General features: G+C 45.9%; 1 protein-coding gene, 1 long non-coding RNA gene and 1 pseudogene across 2 annotated transcripts; 1 reads left to right on the top strand and 2 right to left on the bottom strand.

The window, feature by feature from the left end:
• Nucleotides 1-326: 326 nt before the first annotated feature.
• On the top strand, nucleotides 327-4,352 carry LOC110567509 (uncharacterized). Its single transcript, XR_002477908.2, has 3 exons — nucleotides 327-456; nucleotides 1,856-2,002; nucleotides 3,229-4,352. It is a non-coding gene; the product is annotated as an uncharacterized LOC110567509 (long non-coding RNA).
• A 7,955-nt stretch (nucleotides 4,353-12,307) lies between these two features.
• LOC110568695 (putative uncharacterized protein FLJ44672) lies at nucleotides 12,308-13,716 on the bottom strand. The gene is made up of 3 exons (XM_064368773.1): nucleotides 13,669-13,716; nucleotides 13,023-13,148; nucleotides 12,308-12,534 (listed from the first exon to the last, which is right to left on the bottom strand). Exons 1-3 carry the CDS (start codon nucleotides 13,714-13,716, stop codon nucleotides 12,322-12,324), a joined length of 387 nt encoding a protein of 128 aa, XP_064224843.1. The 3' UTR covers nucleotides 12,308-12,321.
• A 463-nt stretch (nucleotides 13,717-14,179) lies between these two features.
• On the bottom strand, nucleotides 14,180-19,186 carry LOC135271471 (putative uncharacterized protein FLJ44672; annotated as a pseudogene).
• Nucleotides 19,187-19,454: the final 268 nt, after the last annotated feature.

Genomic DNA, 19,454 nt, shown 5'->3' with positions numbered 1-19,454 from the left:
CTTGGAAATTTGCCTTTCCCAGAATGCCACATCTGCACGGAATCATACAGCATGCAGTGGCTTGTGGCTGGCTTCTCCAGCTCAGTGCAATGCTCCTGAGACCTGAGTTGCTTGTGTGTCCGTCGGCTGTCCCTCTCTGCTGCTGTGTGGCACCACTGTTGTGTGGATGCAGCAGTTTGTTCATCCCTTCCTCTGGTGACAGACATTTAAGTTGTTACCAGTTTTTAGCAATTAAGAAGAAAGCCACCATAAACATTGGCTACTGGTTTTCGTACGGACGTATGTTTTTATGCAATCCTGTTTTGATTAAAATGTGAATTCATCCACTGCTATGCTAGGCAATGTTTGGATGATTTGGAGTCGAACTGAAGATAATTCAGGTGCTTGCTGTGTTCTCCCTTTCTGAAGTCTGGGACTGCCATGGAAGTTGTGTGATTTCTTTGGGCAGGATGGCAGGTAATGCAGGAATTCTTTTATCTATGCCCTGTTCCATCTCATAACCATGTGCCCTCCAGTGCCCAAAAGTTTGCAAACTCTTTAGAGCAGCAATGAGACGGTTTGCTCTGTTGAGCCCAAATACATGCTGTTTCCAAAGAACAGAGGAAAGGAGGCTTTCTCTCCCTTTTCAGGACTCCACTTGGCAGAGGAAAGATAAGCATTAGCTGCTAAATTCTAATGTTTTACTTACAGCTATGAGAAGTACAGTAAATGGTGGTTCTGATAAAAACTCCACATCCAATAAAATGAATAAACTGCCTTTCAGTTATTCTGATGGGATAGTTCTTTTTAAGATAAATTTTAAAGCCTTAAAATAGCAGGAAAAAGAAAGTCCCATAGTCAGTCATTTTCCTTAAAATAGAATATGGATAGAGTTTGGAAAATGTTTGCAACCATAGCTCCTTGCCATTAATTAGTAATCCTAGCTGTCCTTCATACGCCTGTCACAGCCACGGTGATTTCTTATGAGAATGATTCATTGGCCACGTAGGAAAAAAGATTGCTTATTCAGATTTGAGCTTTATTCAGTAAATTGACCCCTCACACACACCTACCACTCTACCTGGTCCATTATTCCAACTTGATAGTCTAACTTGAACCATGCAAATTTGTCAATATTCTCCTATTTTGAACAACCAAAACAGCAATTCTATTCTGATTTAACTCACAAGTTCCTGCAGTTCCCATCGCCTCTGGACCTTTGCACATATTTTTGGCCCAGGTAGAATGCTGCTTGAGGTTGCCAGGGCTGCCGTAACAAAGTTCCACAAACTGGCTGGCCTAGAACAACAGAAATATTATCAGGTGTTCTGGAGGCCAGAAGTCCAAAATCCCAATGTTAGCAGGACTGTGCTCCCTTTGAACGTGCTAGGAAGGATTTGTTCCACTTCTCCCTCCTGGCTTCTGGTAGATTCTTGGCTTGTGGCAGTGCACCTCCAGTCTTCACATGGGGCTCTCCCTGTGTGGGTGAGTGGATCCAAAAGGCCTCTTTTTATGAGATCACCAGTCAGATTGGATTGGGGAGCCTGCCCTACTCTAGCATGACCTCCTCTTAATCAATTACAACTTCAAGGACCCTACTTCCAAATAAAATCACATCTTTAGGTCTAGGGAATAGAGCATCAGCTTAAGAATTTGGGGGACCATCACTTAAGCCATAACAAATGCCTTCCTGTCCTTCCCCCAGGCCTTTCCCTTTGGGAATTGACTTAGCCCAGACAAACCTTATTTCCTCTAGACAATTTTCCCCATGGCCTCCTGTCCCACCCACCACCCACCCGTGCCCCTCCCCTGGCTGCCAATGATACTCTTACCCCATTGTATTAAGGTAGTCTCTTTGCCAATGTGTCTCTCCCAGATGATGATGAGCTTCAAAGAGAGAACATCTATTGTTCACCTTTGCATCGTCCTCCAAACCTGGCATGTAGAAAGTGCTCCAAAGAGCTCTGGATGACAACGAAATGAAAGAATTGCTTCACCAAAAGCCACCCTGCAGCTGATCCAGGTATGGATGTATACTTTGGGCATGTTTTGTTCATAGAAACTGCTGGCCAAGGTGCCTTCCTTTGCAGGAAGACATTAGTAGAGATGAAATTGGAGAATTAAAATTGTGGGCTTGGCATTTGCCATGTCCTGTCCTGGGATACATGGATTAGCTCATTACTCCTCTTAACACTGTAGTGCTGTGCTATCATCATCCACATTTTACAGAGAAGTCATCAGAGGCACAGAGCTGAGGGGCTCTGCTAAGGTCACACAGCCAGTGCCCTCTCTGCTGTTTCACTTGAGTGGTTTGGAGTAGCAGCCTCAGAGTCCTTCTCATTCCCCAAGGCTATTCCCAGAGTGCGCTTCCAGCTATTTTGTCCTGACACATTCATGAATCTGAGATGCCGCCTCTTAGAGGAGCACAGCTGGCTGAGGAGTCCTCCCACTCTGAGCCTCTCACCCCCAGCTCCATCCTGACCTCCACACCCCACAGAGCTCAGGGTGACCCCAGCAGCTTTGTCTGGACTGTGGTGGCTCCACCCATTCCCTATTGTGACCTGAGGAGTCAGGCTGGGCTGTGAGCTAGCAGGCATGGAGAGTTAAGCCCTGGCCAGCCCTACATCACACCAGAAGCCTCTCCATGGTTGATGGAGGACCAGGGCTGATGAAAGGATGGAACAATGGAAGGGCAGCTCTCCTGCTGTGGGTTACTCAGCTGCCGCCCTGGGCCCACAGCCATGGCATCCTGTTTTGTATGTTACATTTCTGTTTTTGTGGTTGATGTATGAACTCAGGTTAGTTCTAACCAGCTCAGCCTTTAACTCCAAAATGCAAAAGTAGAATATCTTTTTCTATTTGTATTAGTTTTTATTTTTGAGGCAGGGTCTTGTTCTGTCACCCAGGATTCAAGTGCAGTGATGTGATCATAGATCACTGCAGCCTTGACCTCCCGGGCTCAAGCCATCCTCCTACCTCAGCCTCCTGAGTAGCTGGGAGCATAGGTATGCACCACTACACCTGGATAATTTTTTGTATTTATTGTAGAGACAGGGTCTCGCTATGTTACCCAGGCTGGTCTTGAACTCCTGGGCTCAAGTGATCTGCCCACCTCAGACTTCCAAAGTGCTGGGATTATAGGCGTGAGCCACTGCACCTGGCTTTTTCCTGGTCTTTCTTGAGAACGATTATCCCTCTTCACCTACAGGGCTGGGTATTCATGATTTATGTTCTTGATTTCTCTATCAGGTCATTCTTCTCTTTGAGGAGAGGAAAGAGGAACTAGAGCTGGAGCCAGAGCCTGGAACAGCACCATGTGGGAATGCTGTTGCTTTCTTTCTGAAGAGGGCCTGAGTCTGGGATTGAACTCCATCAGGTTGGAAACTCTCCTGTTCTGGAAAGGCATCCATGATTTTCAGCAGGCCCCCCTTTTTGTGATAATCTCCCTAGAGCTCCAAGTCTTCTTTTTGTTCCTGAGACAACATGTATTTTTCTATACACAGTGCTAACATAATCCACAAAATCTCTGTGGCCCTACATTATACCCCTGCCAGTTAAGCAGCCATGTCAGGGGCAAAAGAAAGGTACCACATTGCCATACTGCCCCCAATGGCCTGCTCCCTGGAGGATGGGGCTGTGAAGGGGATGCTCCCTGTCTCTCCCATAGTTTCCCAGATCACCAGCCCTTGACTCCCTGAGCTGTGAGGGCAGGTGCAGCTTCATAGGAATTCTTCACTTTGTTTTGCTGAATGGCCCTGAGAATGCCCCAGAACCGGGGAGCCACATGTGGATTTCCAGCACTAACTAAACATGAAAACGAAGAATGTCTGTGAATCAGAAGGCACAGGTACGAGAATAGGAAAAGATATTTGCAACACCTATAACTGAAAACCCCATCGATCTGAGAACATATTTAACACATCTACACCTCAATAAGAAAAAGGAGAGACAATCAACCAAGAAACGAGCACAAGGGGTGAGCAAACACCTCCAACAAAGAGGATCTTCAGTGGCCAATAAAAATGTAAATATGTGCTAGACTTGTTAATGATCTAGAAAATGCAAATTAAGACCACAATGAGATAATTCTCTAAGTTTCCAGAGAAGATAACATTACAAATATTGATACATTGAGCGTTGGCAGCATGTGAGCAAACAGGAACTTTCAAACTCTGCTATTAAGAGGGCAAATAATTGGAAACCATGTTGGCTGCATCTACTACTCATAATTATCTACCTGTATGAGTTTCCCATGGCTGCTATAACAATTGCCACAAACTTAGTGACATAAAACTACACGAATTTATTACTCTACGGTTGCAGTCAGAAGTCCAAAACACCTCTCACTGGGCTCAAATCAAAGTGCTGGCAGGAGGCGGTAAGGGACGTTGCATTTTCTTGTCTTTGTTCCAGATTTCAGAGATGTTCCACATTCCTTGGTCCATGCTCCCTTCCTCCATCTTCAAAGTCAGCATCAGGCCAACTTCTTCTCACGCTGACCTCTCCCCGGTTCTCTTTTCTGCCTCCATTTTCCATGTATAAGGAATTGTTGTGATCACATTGATCCTGTTTAGATAATCCAGATACCCTCCCCATCTCAAAATCAACTGATGAGAAATCTTAATTTCATCTGCAAACTTAATTTTCCTTTGCCATATAAACTAACATATTCGTAGGTTCTGGGAATTAGAATGTGACCATCTTTGGAGCAGGGAACATTCTGTCTACCACAATACGCAAGAGAAACTCTTACGCATGTAAACATATACATGTTTACAACATATATAAGGCAACATGTGCGAGAAAGTCTATAGCAGGGCTATTCAGAGCAGCAAGACCTAAACAAAAGGAAGCACCTAATAATTGAGTGATAGATGACTAAAGTGATGATATAATAACACAGACTCAGCCATATGTAACAATATGGATGAATTTTAGCAATGGAAGGTTAATTATAATTAAAACAGATGATTACATACAGGATGATACCCACCATAATATTAAAAACATCTAAATTAGACTCATATTCTTTCTAGAAATATTTATATTCCTAGAAATATATGTATATTATATATAATTACTATAAATAGATATCAGATATATGTATCTATATGCCTGTAGATACCAATAGTAATTAAATCACATAGAAGGATAGCAAGGGCAAGCAAGTCCTGAATATAAGACTCAGGATGATATTTCTTATGGGATAAATATTGAGGATGGTTGTTGTTGGTGATAATATAGCTAGATATTACATTTCAGCTATTGTTTAGTTAATTGGTTCATGGTTGCCTATTGAATTATTAAACATAAGGCTAGGTGGTACAGTGGCTCATGCCTGTAATCCCAGCACTTTCGAAGGCCCAGGCAGGCAGGCCTTGAGCCCAGGAGTTTGAGACTAGCCTGGGCAACGTGGTGAAAATTCATCTCTACAAAAAATACCAAAATTAACCAGGCATGGTGGTGTGTGCCTGAAGTCCCAGCTACTCAGGAGGCTGAGGTGGGAGGATCACTTCAGCCTGGGAAGCAGAGGTTGCAGTGAGCCAAGACTGAGCCACAGCACTCAGCCTGGGAGAAGAGTGAGACCCTGTCGCAAAAAAAATTACAATAAAATAAAAAATACCATTTTGTTTTAAAACCATGTATGAACCAGTGACAAATGTTTATGAACAAAAGATGAGGATTAGTATCATTCTGTGCACCTGCATGCCAATACAAGACAGTCTCTGCTTTTGAGAATGTGATCGTTTAATGAGGGAGATGGTCATATAAACAAGTATTTTCTTTACACTGTGATGAGTGCTTTACAGATGTGTGGTTTCAGGTGCTTGGACAGCACAGAGGACACACCAGTTGCTTGGTGTGGTCCAGGAGGGATTCAAAGAAGACGTGAAGGCTACACAGTCTCCTGGGTGGACAAGGGATGTGTCTAAGGCAGAGAACCAGAACTGCAAGGGCATGGAGGCAAAGAAGGGTCCCGTGTTTCCAAATCTGAAAAATAACCGTGAATTGTATCCTTTTGCTAGGGCTGCCATAACAAAATACCACAGATGAGAAGGCTTGAACAACAGAAATTTACATTCTCACAGTGCTGGAGATTGAAAGTGTGAGATCAAGGTGTCAGCAGGGCTGCTTTCTGCCCAGGCTTCCCAACTTGGCTTGCAGATGGCCACCTTCTCTGCATTCTCACCTGGTTTTGTGATGAGTACTTGCATTCCTGGAGTTTCTCTGTTTGCCCAACAGGTATCTGTTGTATCTAAGTGTTGTTATAATGTTGGGATAAGCCTGTGTGCCTAAAAGAAGAAACGTACATGTGGGTTGGTGAGGGCAGTGTGCAGGTCTCAGCTCTACGTAGAGTTTTTGTTCCTTAGAAAATGTATTTTTTCTCTGGTTTTGTCAGTCCCTTGTCTGGAACTCCCTGGGGTGCCACCTGCCTCTCTGCTTTTCTCATTGAAGCATGAAGCTAATGCTGCCTCTTCTGCTGCAGGAAAGGACTCTGCCACCCCTTCCATTCCAGAGGATGCTTGTACATCTGCCTCCAGCCAAGTTTAAAATATGAGCATCAGAATGTTCTTCTGATGGGTTCCTCTTGACCTCTTCCAAGCTAACCTAGAAAGAATGATATATTTGGGGCTAAAACACCCTTTCTACCTGAACGCTGGCCTTGGCTTCTGACTTTTCCAAAGGGAGTAAAAGCATCTGCTGAGGAAGATTCCAATATGCAGGTTGAGATCTCCTTGACTGATATTTTAAAAATCTGAGTTGTTAGGGTGGGATGATCACAAAGAGAATTGAAGGACAGGCCTTATTGCACAGGATCAAGGTCATGATCCTGATCAATGACAGAGAAGAAAGGCAGAGCTCTGACCTCTGCATGCCCCATGCTCTGTATACTTGAATGAGCCATGGATATAGCTGGGGCCAAAGCTGGTGCCAGGGCAGGAACTACTGGCCCTCTTGTGACTCGTTGCCCATGTCCCCAACACGCACGATGAGAAAGACACTTGGTCTTGAGACAACAGACAGTGTAATCACTGGTGTCACTGAAGCAAGACAGATGCTAGGATAGTAGAAGCAGATGGTGCCAGTGCCTGGCTGCAATTCATTTAGCAGGGATTAGTGCCTCACATGACACATTGTCATCCTGGAGCAGAGATGGGTTTGATGTCTACCCATCCTGGTTGTTTAGTTTCATTTTTATTATTGACATTTCAAAGATTCTGCAATTTGGATCTATATTTCCACTCTGATCCAATGGTGGTTTAATAGGATTCTTGTAAATTCACAGATTATTTTAAAAGTGTTTTATTTTATTATTGTATTGTTATTGATTTCTAGCTTTATCCTACTTTGGTTGGAGAATGCTGTGGATGTTATTTCTGATATTTTAAATTTAGTGAGGTTTTTATTGTGACACAAGATATATTCATAATTGATAAGGTTTGGCTGTGTCCCCACCCAAATCTCATCTTGAATTGTAGTTTCCATAATCTTCCCTGTGTATCATGGGAGGGACCTGGGGGGAGGTAGTTGATTATGGGGGAGGTTCCCCTCATGCTGTTCTCATAAAAGTGAGTGAGTTCTCATGAAATCTGATGGTTTTATAAGGAGATTTTCCCCCCCTTTGCTCTGCACTTCTCTCTCCTGCTGCCCTGTGAAGATGGATGTGTTTGCTTTCCCTTCTGCCATGATTTAAGTTTCCAGAGGCCTCCCCAGGAATGTGGAACTGTGAGTCAAGTAAGCCTCTTTCATTTATAAATTACCCAGTTTTTGGCAGCTCTTTATAGCAGCATGAGAATAGATTAATACAATAAAGTTCAATGTGCACTTGAAAAGAAGGCAGATTTTTCATTATTGGATTTTACAACTTCAATATATACTTATGTGTTCTAGCTTACTGATAATGCTAGTTTCTACATCCTTATTCATTTTTTTTGGTCCATTTGATTTCTGTAGGTATGGGAGAGATGTTTTAAAATAGCCCAAAATATTAATAACATATCTTAATTGCATATTATAGCAGTAAACATGAACTCTCCTTTGTTCTTTTAATGGCTTCTCATCTTAATTTAATTGTGTTAAGATGTTGAATATCAATATATCATAACACTTATTTCTTTTGCATTTGCCTTGCATGTCTTTTTTCTCAATGAGAAAGTTTGTTCTATTTTTTATATACTAGTCTTAGGGTTGTCCAGAGAAACAGACCCAGTAGGAGGATAGATGTAGATATAGATATAGACAGAGATTTATTAGAGGAATTGGCTCATGTGATTATAGGTGCCAAGAAGTCTCACGATCCACCATGTGCAAGGTGGGGAAGCAGGAAAGCCAGTGGTGTAGTTCAATCCAAGTCCAAAGGCCTGAGAAACTTGAGGGAAAGGGAAGGAAAGAAGGCAAAAATAGTTTAAGTCCTAATCTGGAGGCCTGAGAACCAGGACTAGTGATGTCTGAGGATGGAAGTCCCAGTTCAAACAGGAAGCAAACATGTCTTTCCTCAACCTTTTTGTTCTATCTGTGCCCCCAACAGACTGGACGATGCCCACCCACATTGGTGAGGGCTGGTCTTCTTTACTCAGTCTACAGATTCAAATGCTCATCTCCTTTGGAAACCACCTTCTCAGACATGCCCCAAAATTATGTCTTAACAGCTATCGGGGCATCCCTTAGCCCAATCAAATTGAGACATAAAATTAACAGTCACAATACAATACTGTTCCTATTTCCTCTGAATTTTTTTGTCATTGTCCTATAGCTATATAGTCAAAACACAACACTATTATAAACTATATTGACTTCTTCACTCTATCATATGGTTTTGGTTGTACTGCAAGTATATTATATGCCCAATATCCATTTTTATGTAATATCTCTCAAATTATTTTGGCAGGCTCAAGTTAGTTCTGTAGCAGATTCCTTAGAAAAGGTTTGTGGCAACAAAATTTTCTGAGGTCTAGTATGTTCATAAAGTTGAATGTGGCCTTTGTAATTTGAGGTCAGTTTGGCTGGAGGTAAAATACTTGGCATAAATTTTCCTTCTAGACATATTAAGTATAGGATTCTGTTTTCTTCTAGCCTAAAGTACCTCTGTTAAAATGTCTGAGTTTAAACTAATTTTCTTTTTCTTAGGAATGATATGACCTTTTTGCCTGGATGTTCGAAGGATTTTTTTCTTTTTCTTTAAGCCAAGTAGTTCTATTGAAACGGTGGCTCTCAAAGTGTAATCCATGAACAACACATGGGGTTTCAAAAGCTGGAAGAAGCTTATCAATTTCTAGGTATGGAAATATCTCTTTCATAATGTATATATGGCAGTGTGTGTATGCTATGAAAATATATACACACATATATTCACATATAAATATATACACACATATCTACATATATATTTATAGTATACTAATTAAATCATAATGATCCATGAAAAGAGAATGGGAGGCCAGGTGTAGTGGCTCTCACTTGTAATCCCAGCACAGCGGGAGGTTGCGGGGGAGGATCACTTGAGCCCAGAAGTTTGAAATTGGCCCGGGAAACATGGTGAGACCCCCTCTCTACAACAAATATAAAAAGTAGATGTGCATGGCAGCTTGTACCTAGGGTCCCAGCTACTCAGGAGGCTGAGATGGGAGGATGACTTAAGCCAAGAAGGCAGAGGTTTCAGTGAGCCAAGATCACACCACTGCACTTCAGCCTGAATGACAAAGTAGTAACTTACATAAAAAAAAAAAAAAAAAAAAAAAGGCCAAGCCTGGTGGCCCACGCCTGTAATCCCAGCACTTTGGGAGGCCGAGGTGGGTGGATCATGAGGTCAAGAGATCGAGACCATCCTGGTCAACATGGTGAAACCCCGTCTCTACTAAAAATACAAAAAATTAGCTGGGCATGGTGGCACGTGCCTGTAATCCCAGCTACTCAGGAGGCTGAGGCAGGAGAATTGCCTGAACCCAGGAGGCAGAGGTTGCAGTGAGCTGAGATCGTGCCATTGCACTCCAGCCTGGGTAACAAGAGTGAAACTCCGTCTCAAAAAAAAAAAAAAGAAAAAATTGGTATCCCAGAAATCTTTAAAATATCTATATATTCACAAATGTATATAATCATAGTGTATTAATCAAAAAGTAAATTCTTAATACTTCATGGCAAGCAAATGACAGACCATGGATGATGGCTCATGCTTGTAATCTCAGCACATTGAGAGGCCCAGGCAAGAGGAGTGCTTGTGTCCAAAAGTTTAAGACCAGCCTAAGCAACAGAGTGAGAACCAACCTCTCAAACAAAATCAGAAATTAGTCAGGGATGGTGGCAGATGCCTGTAGTCTACACTACTCAAGATGCTGACTTGGGAAAACCAGTGGCGGCCAAAAGGCCAAGGCTGCAGTGGAGCCATGATCACACAATGACACTCCAGCCTGGGTGACAGAGCAAGACCCTAAGGAAAAAAAATTAACTGTAAAAAATAATTAAAAAAAAAGATATGAAATGAGAAGCTACCATGTCCAGGGTAAAGACAAACAGCCCAAGCAGAGGCCCATTCCCCTCTGAACCCCCAGAAGACAAGAAAAACCATGAGACACTAAATAAAAGAGACATCACTGTAAAAAGACACAGGCAGAATTTACTACAAATCTGTCAAAAATACACTCTCCAGGTTAAAAGTAGAGACAGGTGTTTAGCCAAGGCACACTGCTAAAAAGTGAACAAATGACAGTCCAGGGAAGCTTTGGGCTTTTTGATGCTATTGATGATCAAAGACCTACAGAGCTGGATCCAGAAGAGGCCACTGTGAGGCAAATGCAGGGCAGAAAAAACCACTGAGGCAGAAGATGAGGCTGGAGTGTCCAGTAAGAGGCAGAAGAGAAGCCTGGAGAGGCCATGGTGAGGCACAAGCTGGTATAAGAAAGGCCACTGTGAAAAAAAAGCTCAATCTTGAGAGGCAGAGGTGATACAGAGGATGGGGCTGAACAGGCCACTGTGAGGCAAATGAAAGGCCTGCCAAAATGCCTGAAAAACAGGTGGTAACAAGGCCAGAAAAGGCCCATATAGGGAATAGCTGTGCTGAAGAGGCTGTGGTCAGGCAGGAACTGGGTTTGTCTGGGCTGCCGGTAGGCAGAAGGAAGGCCTTGAAAGCCTGACTTGAAAAAAACTAAAGTCTACAGAGCTGCTGGGGACTGGGCAGGAGCTGGGACAAAGGTGGTTGGTGCAAAGCAGGAGTTGAGCCTGTAGACCCAGTGAAGAAGAAGAGCTGGGGCTGGAGAAGCTGCCATGAGGGAGGTAGAGGCCGAGCCTGGAGAGGCTGGATGGGAGGCAAGAGCTGGGCTGAAGGAGGCCACTGGGAGGCAGGAGCTGGCCCTGGAGGGGCCCATGTCAGAAAGTTTTGCACCTAGAGAGGCCTCTGGGAGGGCAGGAGCTGGGCCTGGAGAGGCCAATTTCAGGGCCATTTAGGCCTGCCAGGGCCACCGGGAGGAGGCCAGAGCTGGGCTGAGAGAAGCTGACTTGAGGAAGTTTTGGGCCTGGAGATGTTGTTGGAGGGCAGGAGCTGAGCCTGGAGAGGCCACTGTGAGGCATGAGCTGGGTAGGCCTGAGAGCTTACTTGAGGACTTTTCAGGCCTACAAATCCCGCCAGGAGCTGGGTGGGAGCTGACTGAGTCCACAGAGGTTGTTGCGAGGCGAGGCAGGAAGTGGGCCTGTAGATGCAGCTGGGAGGAAGAGCTGGGCTGGGAAGAGGATGCCAAGAGGCAGCACCTGGGCCCGGAGAGGCCACGAGAGGCATGAGCTGGGCCTGGAGGGGCCGCCAAAAGGCTTCCAAGAACTGGGCCTGGAAGGCCGCTGTGAGAAATGAGCTGGGCCTGCAGAGGCCACTGGGATGCAGGAGCTGGGCCTGCAGAGGCTGCCGAGAGGCAGGAGCCTCCCTTCACCTGGGGAGACTGCAGAGAGGCATGATATACACCTAAAGAGGCCATCAGAAAGGTAGGAGCTGGGTTTGTGCATGCTGCCACCAGGTAGGCAGGCAGGTAGAGATGGCCTGGGGAGGCCAACATTGAGGGCAAGAGCTGGGCCTGGAGAGGCTGTTGTCAGGCAGGAGCTGGATCTGTTCAGGCTGCTGGGAGGCTGAAGGTGGGCCTAGAAAGCCCAACTTGAGGAAGGATGTGGCCTACAGAGGCTGCCGGGAGCTGGGCAGGAGCTAGGCCAAATGTGGTTGTTGTGAGACAGGAGTTGGGACTGTAGATGCAGCTGGGAGTAAGAGCTGGGCCTGGAGAGGCTGACTTGGAAATGTTCTGGGCCTGGAGAGGATGCCAGAAAGCCAACGCTGGGCCTGGAAATGCCACTGGGAGGCACCAGCTTGGCCTAAAGAGGCACCAGCTGGGCCTGAGAGAGGCCATGGTGAGGCCAAGAGCTGGGCCTGGAGGGTCCACTGAGAGGCAGAGGCTGGGCCTGGAGGGCACTACTACAGGCAGGAGCCAGGCCTGGAGAGGCCCACAAGAGGAAGCTTTGGGCCTGGAGAGGCCACTGGGAAGCAGGAGCTGGTCTGGGAGAGTCTGTCAGAGGCATGAGCTGGGCCTAGAGAGCTGGGCCAGTGTAAGGGAGGACCTGGGCCTGCACTGGAGGCAGAGCTGGGCCTGGATAGGTCACCAGAGGCATGAGCTCAGCCTCAATGGGCCAGTGTGAGGGAGGAGCTGGGCCTATGGTTGCAGCCGGGAGGCAAGCAGGAACTTGGTTTGGGGAAGCTGCCGCTAGGCAACAGCTGGCCCTGGGGAGACTGCAGGGAGGCCAGAGCTGGGCCTGGAGAAGCCACTGTCAGGCAGGAGCTAGGCCTGTCAAGACCACCAGGAAGCAAAAGGTAGGAAAAGCTCCACTTGAGGAAACTTCAGGCGTACAAAGGCAAGGTCACCAGCTGCTGACCAGTAGCCAAAACAAAACAGGCTGTTGTGAGGCAGGACTTGGGCCTGTAGATGCAGCCAGGAGGAAGAACTGGGCCTGGCAAGGCTGCCATGAGGCATGAGCTGGGTGGGCCTGGAGACCTTGACTTGAGGACCTTTTGGGCCTACAAAGGCCACCAGGCGCTGGGCAGGAGTTGAGTCCACAGAGTTTCTTGTGAGGCAAGAGGTGGGCCTGTCGATGTAGCCAGGAGGTAGAGCTGGGCCTGGACTGGATGCCAGGAGGCAGCATCTGGGCTGGAGAGGCCACAAGAGGCATGAACTGTGTCTAGAGAGGCTTCCAAAAGGCTTTGAGAAGTAATGAGTGGGTTCTACAGAGGGTGTTCTCAAGCTAAAGCTGGGCCCTTACATGCCACTGGGAGATATTGGGCCTGGAGAGGTGAACTTAAGGACGGTTTGGGCCTATAGTGGTTGATGGCAAATGGGTAGGAGCTGGGCCAAAAGAGGTTTTTATGAGGCACCAGGTGTGCTCTATAGTCAGCTAAGACGTACAGTTGGGCATGGAGAAGCCGTCATATGACAGAGGCTGAGTTTTTAGAGGCCAATGGGAGGCAGGATCTGGGCCAGGAGAGGTGAACTTGAGAAAGATTTGGGTGTTCAGAGGCCACCAGAAGGCAGTAGGTGGGCCTAGAGAGGCTGACTTGAGGAAGTTTTTGGCCTGGAGATGCCATTCTGGGACAAAAGCTGCATCTGGAGATGCTATTGTGAGGCATAAACTTTGGGTAGAGAGGCCGGTGTGAGGAGGACCTGGGCCTACCCAGGCTGCTGGAGGACAGGCAGCAACCTGGCTGGGGAAAGTTGCCATAAGGCAAAAGCTGGGTCTGGAAAAATCCCTGTGAGGCATGAGCTTGGCCTAAAGAGGCCATTGGGTGGCAGGAACTGGGCATGTAGAGACTGCCAAAAGGCAGGAGCTTGGCTTGGTGGGGCCATGGTGAGTTAGATGCTGGGCATGAAGAGTCTGCTGTGAGGCAGAGGTTAGGCCTGTAGAGGCAGACAGGAGCCAGGAGAGGCTGCCAGCATGCAGTAGCTTTGCATGGGGAGGCTGCCAAGAGGCATAAGCTGGGCCTAAAGAGCCCAGTGTGAGGCAAGTGCTCGGCCTGGAGTGGCCAACTTCAGGAAGATTCCAGCCAGGAGAGCATGTCGGAGGCAGGAGCTTGGACTGTGGGCACTGCGATAAGGCAGTTGCTGGGTCTGGAGAATCTGCTGTGAGGCAGAGTTTGGGCCTGTAGAGGCTGATGGGAGGCAGGATTTGGACCTGGAAGGGCAGACTAAAGAAAGTTGTCTGGTGAGGCTGAGATGTAGGAACTGGGCCTGAAGAGGCCACCGAGAGGTATGAGCTGTGCCTAAAGAGGCCAGGAGAGGCAGAGGCTGTGCCTAAAAGGGCCAGCTTGAGGAAGTTTTGGGCCTGGATGGCCTGTCAGTGGATGGGAGCTGGGCCTGGATGGCCTGTCAGTGGATGGGAGCTGGGCCCGCAGAGGCCACCATGAGCTAGGCCTAATGAGGTTAGTGTGAGGCAAGACCTGGGTCTGTGGAGGCTGCCAGGACGCAGGTAGAAACTTGTTCAGGGAAGACCTCTGTGAAGCAAAAGCTGGGCCTGGAGACTCCACTGGGAGACAAGAGCTGGGCTGGAGAGGCCACTGTCACCCAGGAGCTGGGCCTGTCCAAGCCACTGGGAGGCAAAAGGTGGGCTTGGAGAGCTTGACTTGAGGCAGTTTCAGTTCTAAAAAGGCCACCAGGAGCTAGGCAGGAGCTGAGCCAAAAGAGGTTGTTGCAAGGCAGGCGATGGACCTCTAGGCACAGCTGGGAGGAAGAGCTCGGCCTTGAGAGGCTGACTTGTGGACACTTTAGGCCCAGATAAGCCACCCAGTGGCAGGAGCTGGGACTAAAGAGGCCATTGTAGGGGAGGAGCTGGGCCTGCATGAGCCACTGGGAGGCAGAAGTTGGGCCTCAAGAGGCCACTGTAAAACAGGAGCTGGGTCTTGGAAGGTGGCCATGAAGCAAAAGCTGGCCCTTGGGAGGTCAATGAGAGGCAGGAACTGAGCCTGGTGATGTTGACTTGAGAACATTCTGGGCCTGGAGAGAAGGCTGGAAGGCAGGAGCTGGGCCTAAAAAGTCCACTGTAATGATGAATCTCGGCCTGTGGAGGCTGCCATGAGGCAGTAGCCTCATCTGCAAAGATGACCATGAGGTAGGTTATGGGCCTAAATAGACCATTGTGAGCCATGATCTCGGCCTGTAGAGGCCAACTGGAAAAAGTTCTGGGCCTGGAGAGGCTGCCGGAGGCAGGAGTGGAGCCAAAAGACTCAAGCACATTACATTTATTGGGCACTTTATTTCCCTTATTACATTGTAATATATAATGAAATAATTATAGACCTCACCATAATGTAGAATTAGTAGGCATGTTAAGCTTGTTTTCCTGCGACTAAATGGTCCCATGTGAGTGTGATGGGAGAAAGTGACAGATCATCAGGCATTAGATTCTCACAGAGACCATGCAACCTTGATCCCTTGCATGCCTGGTTTACAATAGGGTTCGTGCTCCTAAGAGAATCTAATGCTGCTGCTGACCTGAGAGAAGGCAGAGGTCAGGTGGGAATGTAAGCAACAGGGAGTGGCTGTCAATACAGATGAAGCTTCCCTCACTAGACACCACTCACCTCCTGCTGTGTGGCTCCATACAGCTCCATGGCTCAGGGGTTGGGCACCCCTGCTCAAGTACATCCAAAAGGACCCTTTCCACACCAGTCATTATAGTGGTCGAGTGCAACAACCACTTTGCTCCCAAAGCACATGCCTGAGCTGGCATTTCATCACAATCAGCAGTAAGTAGTAGCTTGAGTCACTTCCTGAAAATCACCAGCATCCCATTTCCCATTGGCAAGGAACCCAGCACTGCCCCTTGGATAACCAAAGCTATGCCCAAATCCCATCTGTGTGGGTCTGTCTCCTGGGACCTTTCCTAGTATCAACCCTGTATTAGTCAGAGTCCAATCAGGAGACATAAACCACACAAAAGGTTAAAGTGGTAAAATTTAATATAAAGAATTACTCATTATAACAGGGGAACAGTGTAATGAGAGATTGGCTAGCATAAAGCCAACAGAATTCTAGAGAATATATAGCCAAGGCCAGGCATGGCGGCTCATGCCTGAAATTCCAGCAACTTAAGAGGCCAATACAGGAGGATTGCTTGAGGCCAGGAGCTAGAGACCAGCCTGGGAAACATAGCAAGACCCTGTCTCTATCCAAAAAAAGAAAAAAATTAGCTGGGTGTGGAGGTGCACACTTGCAGTCCCAGCTACTCAGGAAGCTGAAGAGGGAGTAGTTTGAACCTGGGAGGTCAAGGTTGCAGTGAGTTATGATTATCCCAAAACAGTCAAGCCTAGGTGACACAGCAAGACCCTGTCTCAAAGAACAAAACAACAAAGACAACCATTTACAGACAGAAAAGAAATAGAGCGAATAAGCTAAGATAAGGAAAGATGTTGAAATGTGACAAATAAAGCAACATGAGGTCTTTTATCTATTTAAAATAATTTTTAAAAATAACATTATAATACCGTGTGCTGGCAAATGTATAGTGAAATGGGCACTTTCTTATACTATGCGGGGCGGGGGGGGTTGTTTAAATTGTATATAAGCCTTCCAAGGTAAAGCTTGGCAGTTTTTTAAAATAATAGAGACAGTGTCTCACCATACTGCTGGCCTCAAGCAATCCTCCTGCCTTAGCCTCCCACCTTAGCCTCCCTCCTTAGCCTTAGTGCTGGATTATAGCTGGGAGGCACCCAAAACCTTGTCAATTTATATCCAGGGCAATGAGAATGACCATTCACCATGACTCACAGTAATCTCACTTCTGGAAATACCTTGGGAGACAATTCAATCTAAACAAAAGGTCATCTGCACAAACACTGAAAATCTGAGAGTAATTTAAGACAGAGTGGTTAAATGAAATAAGAAACAGTCATAAGAAATTAAATGTATTTATAGGCACCTGGTAAAAGATCAGTTAATGTTAGTGCGAGTTTTTTGTTGTTTTGAGACAGGGTCTCACTCTATCACTGAGGCTGGAGTACAGAGGCCTGATTATGACTCACTGTAGTCTCAGCCTCCCTGGACCCAAGTAGCTAGGACTACAGGCACTTGCCACCACACTAGGCTAATTCATGTAAGTTTCCATAGGGATGGTGACTCCTTTTGTTACTGTGGTCTGTCTCAGACTCTTGACCTGAGGCCATCCTCCCGCCTCAGCCTCCCAAAGTGTTGTGATTACTGGCATGAGCCACCACAACTGGCCAGCTGATACTTTTATTATTATACCACTCAATTAAAAAATATTTGGCATTAAAGCTATCATTTTCTAGTCTAGGGAACAATATGTGTTCCATATTGTTATGGAACAACATAATTATAAAAGCATATACAGTCATCTCTCAGTATAAAGAGAGGATTAGTTCCAGCCCTGCATCTCAGCATATACCAAAATTCATGCATATTCACATTTCACAGTCAGTCCTCTGGAACCCACACATAGGAAAAGTCCAAATATTGGTTGGGCATAGTGGCAAATACCTATAGTCTGAGCCATCTGGGAAGCTGAGGTGGGAGGATCACTTGAACCTGGGAGATTATGGCTGCAGTCAGCTGTGATAGCACCACTGCACTCTAGCCTGGACAACAGAGCAAGACCCTGTCTCAGAAAAAAAAAAAAAAAAAAAGGTTTAGAAATTGTAATGAGGTCTGTTGGAGAAAATTCCATAAGCATAGTATAAATTTGTAGTGGGGAGATCCCATAATGCCAAGGCAGGAGCAAAAGGCCTCAGCCTATTTCCATATAAGTAATGAAGAAGAAAGTCATTAGAAATATAACTGTGGTAGTTATTAGTTATTCGTATGTGATCTCAGTTATTCATAGGTGATCTTATGCCTTTTACTAATGCCTCTCAGATCAGAAGTGTGAACCTGGGGTGACATTGTGAAATGAATAACACTAAGGCAGGATACTCTAAGCCCTCTGTCATGCCCGCCTGCATAAGGGCTGCTGGAGGCCACCTCAGCTATGCGGCAGCACCAGCGCTGTGAAAGTGCCAAAATGGCCAAGACGTCTCCTTCCTGGGGAAGTCTGGAGAAAACTCCGCTTCTCCAAGCTCTTGTGGTAAGGCCTGATGGCTCTCAGGTAGGCCAGCAGACATCCAGGGGCTTAACTGTCTCTATGTGATGCTGTGCTTCAGTGGTCACATTCCATGTCTACTCTAATATTCTACTTCTGCACCTGGTTCCTTTTGTCTTAGAAAAGATAATCAGTAATAGTAACATAAATCTGAAATGTTTTAGTTTTTTCTTGATAAGTATGGAAAGTGCTGACGCATTTTGCTCTTTACCTCACTTCAGGTGCCAGAAATTCCTGAGCCCCTACTTGAATGACACGTGATGTACTTAACCTCCACCATGCCCTACCTACCCTGCCCTCAGATTTGCAACTCAGTAAAAGTGAGAGCATCATTTGGGGCCACTGCTAGTCTCTGCGATTTGGGTAGCATTGGACCCCTGGGCCCAAACTCTTTTTTTCTCTATCTCTGTTTCTCGTGTCTTTTATTTCTGCAATTTCTCATCTCTGCACCAGCTGGGAGCTGCTCACAGAACCCTGTAGTGCTGGACCCTATATAAATTAATGAAGCAAATGGTGATAAATCATTACTATTGACTTTCTGGAGTTTCTGACAATAAAGTTAAGAAAAATGCAAAACACAGGGACAGAGCATAAAAAAAGAAATTAGGGAAGCATTCTACATGTGTAATAGGATGACCCTGGCCATGTTTGTGCAGCAGCAGTATGTCACGATATGACATACCTTGGAGAGAAGTTAACAGGTGAGGAAGTTGATAAAAGTGATCAGAGGATCAAAATACGGATAGCGATAGTCAAGTTAACCAAGAAGAATCTCCCTAACTGATGTCAGAAAAGGGAATACTATAGTGTGTGTTGAAGTTCCTGTACAACATTGTTTATTTGCTTTTTGTTTCTTTGTAAAAAATGTGTCTCCTAAAAGTTCTTCTCACTGTCAAAAGAATATGTGGGATTAAGTCATTATAATTGATTCTTCTATTTATTTTTATTTTTATTTTTAAATTTATTTTTATTGTACTTTAGGTTCTAGGGTACATGTGCAGATCATGCAGGATTGTTGCATAGCTACAAACATGGCAAGGTGGTTTGTTGCCTTCACTCCCAAATCACCTATATCTGGTGTTTCTCCCCTCATTATCCCTCCCCACCCTCCCCACCCCTCAATGTCTGTCCCCTACCCCCCCCCCCCGCCACTGACTGCACTGTGTGATGCTCCTCTCCTTGTGTCCATGTGTTCTAACCATTCAACACCCACATGTGAGTGAGAACATTCGGTGTTTGGTTTTCTGTTCTTGTGTCAGTTTGCTGAGAATGATGGTTTCCATATTCATCCATGTCCCTATGAAGGACACAAACTCATTTTTTATGGCTGTGTACCATTCCATGGTGTGTATATGTGCCACATTTTCTTT

The sequence above is a fragment of the Aotus nancymaae genome, unplaced genomic scaffold, assembly GCF_030222135.1.
Source record: "Aotus nancymaae isolate 86718 unplaced genomic scaffold, 86718_ANA_hifiasm-v0.15.2.pri h1tg000079l, whole genome shotgun sequence".
In the NCBI taxonomy this organism is placed as follows: domain Eukaryota; kingdom Metazoa; phylum Chordata; class Mammalia; order Primates; family Aotidae; genus Aotus; species Aotus nancymaae.
This window is presented reverse-complemented; position numbering and strand designations above follow the sequence as displayed.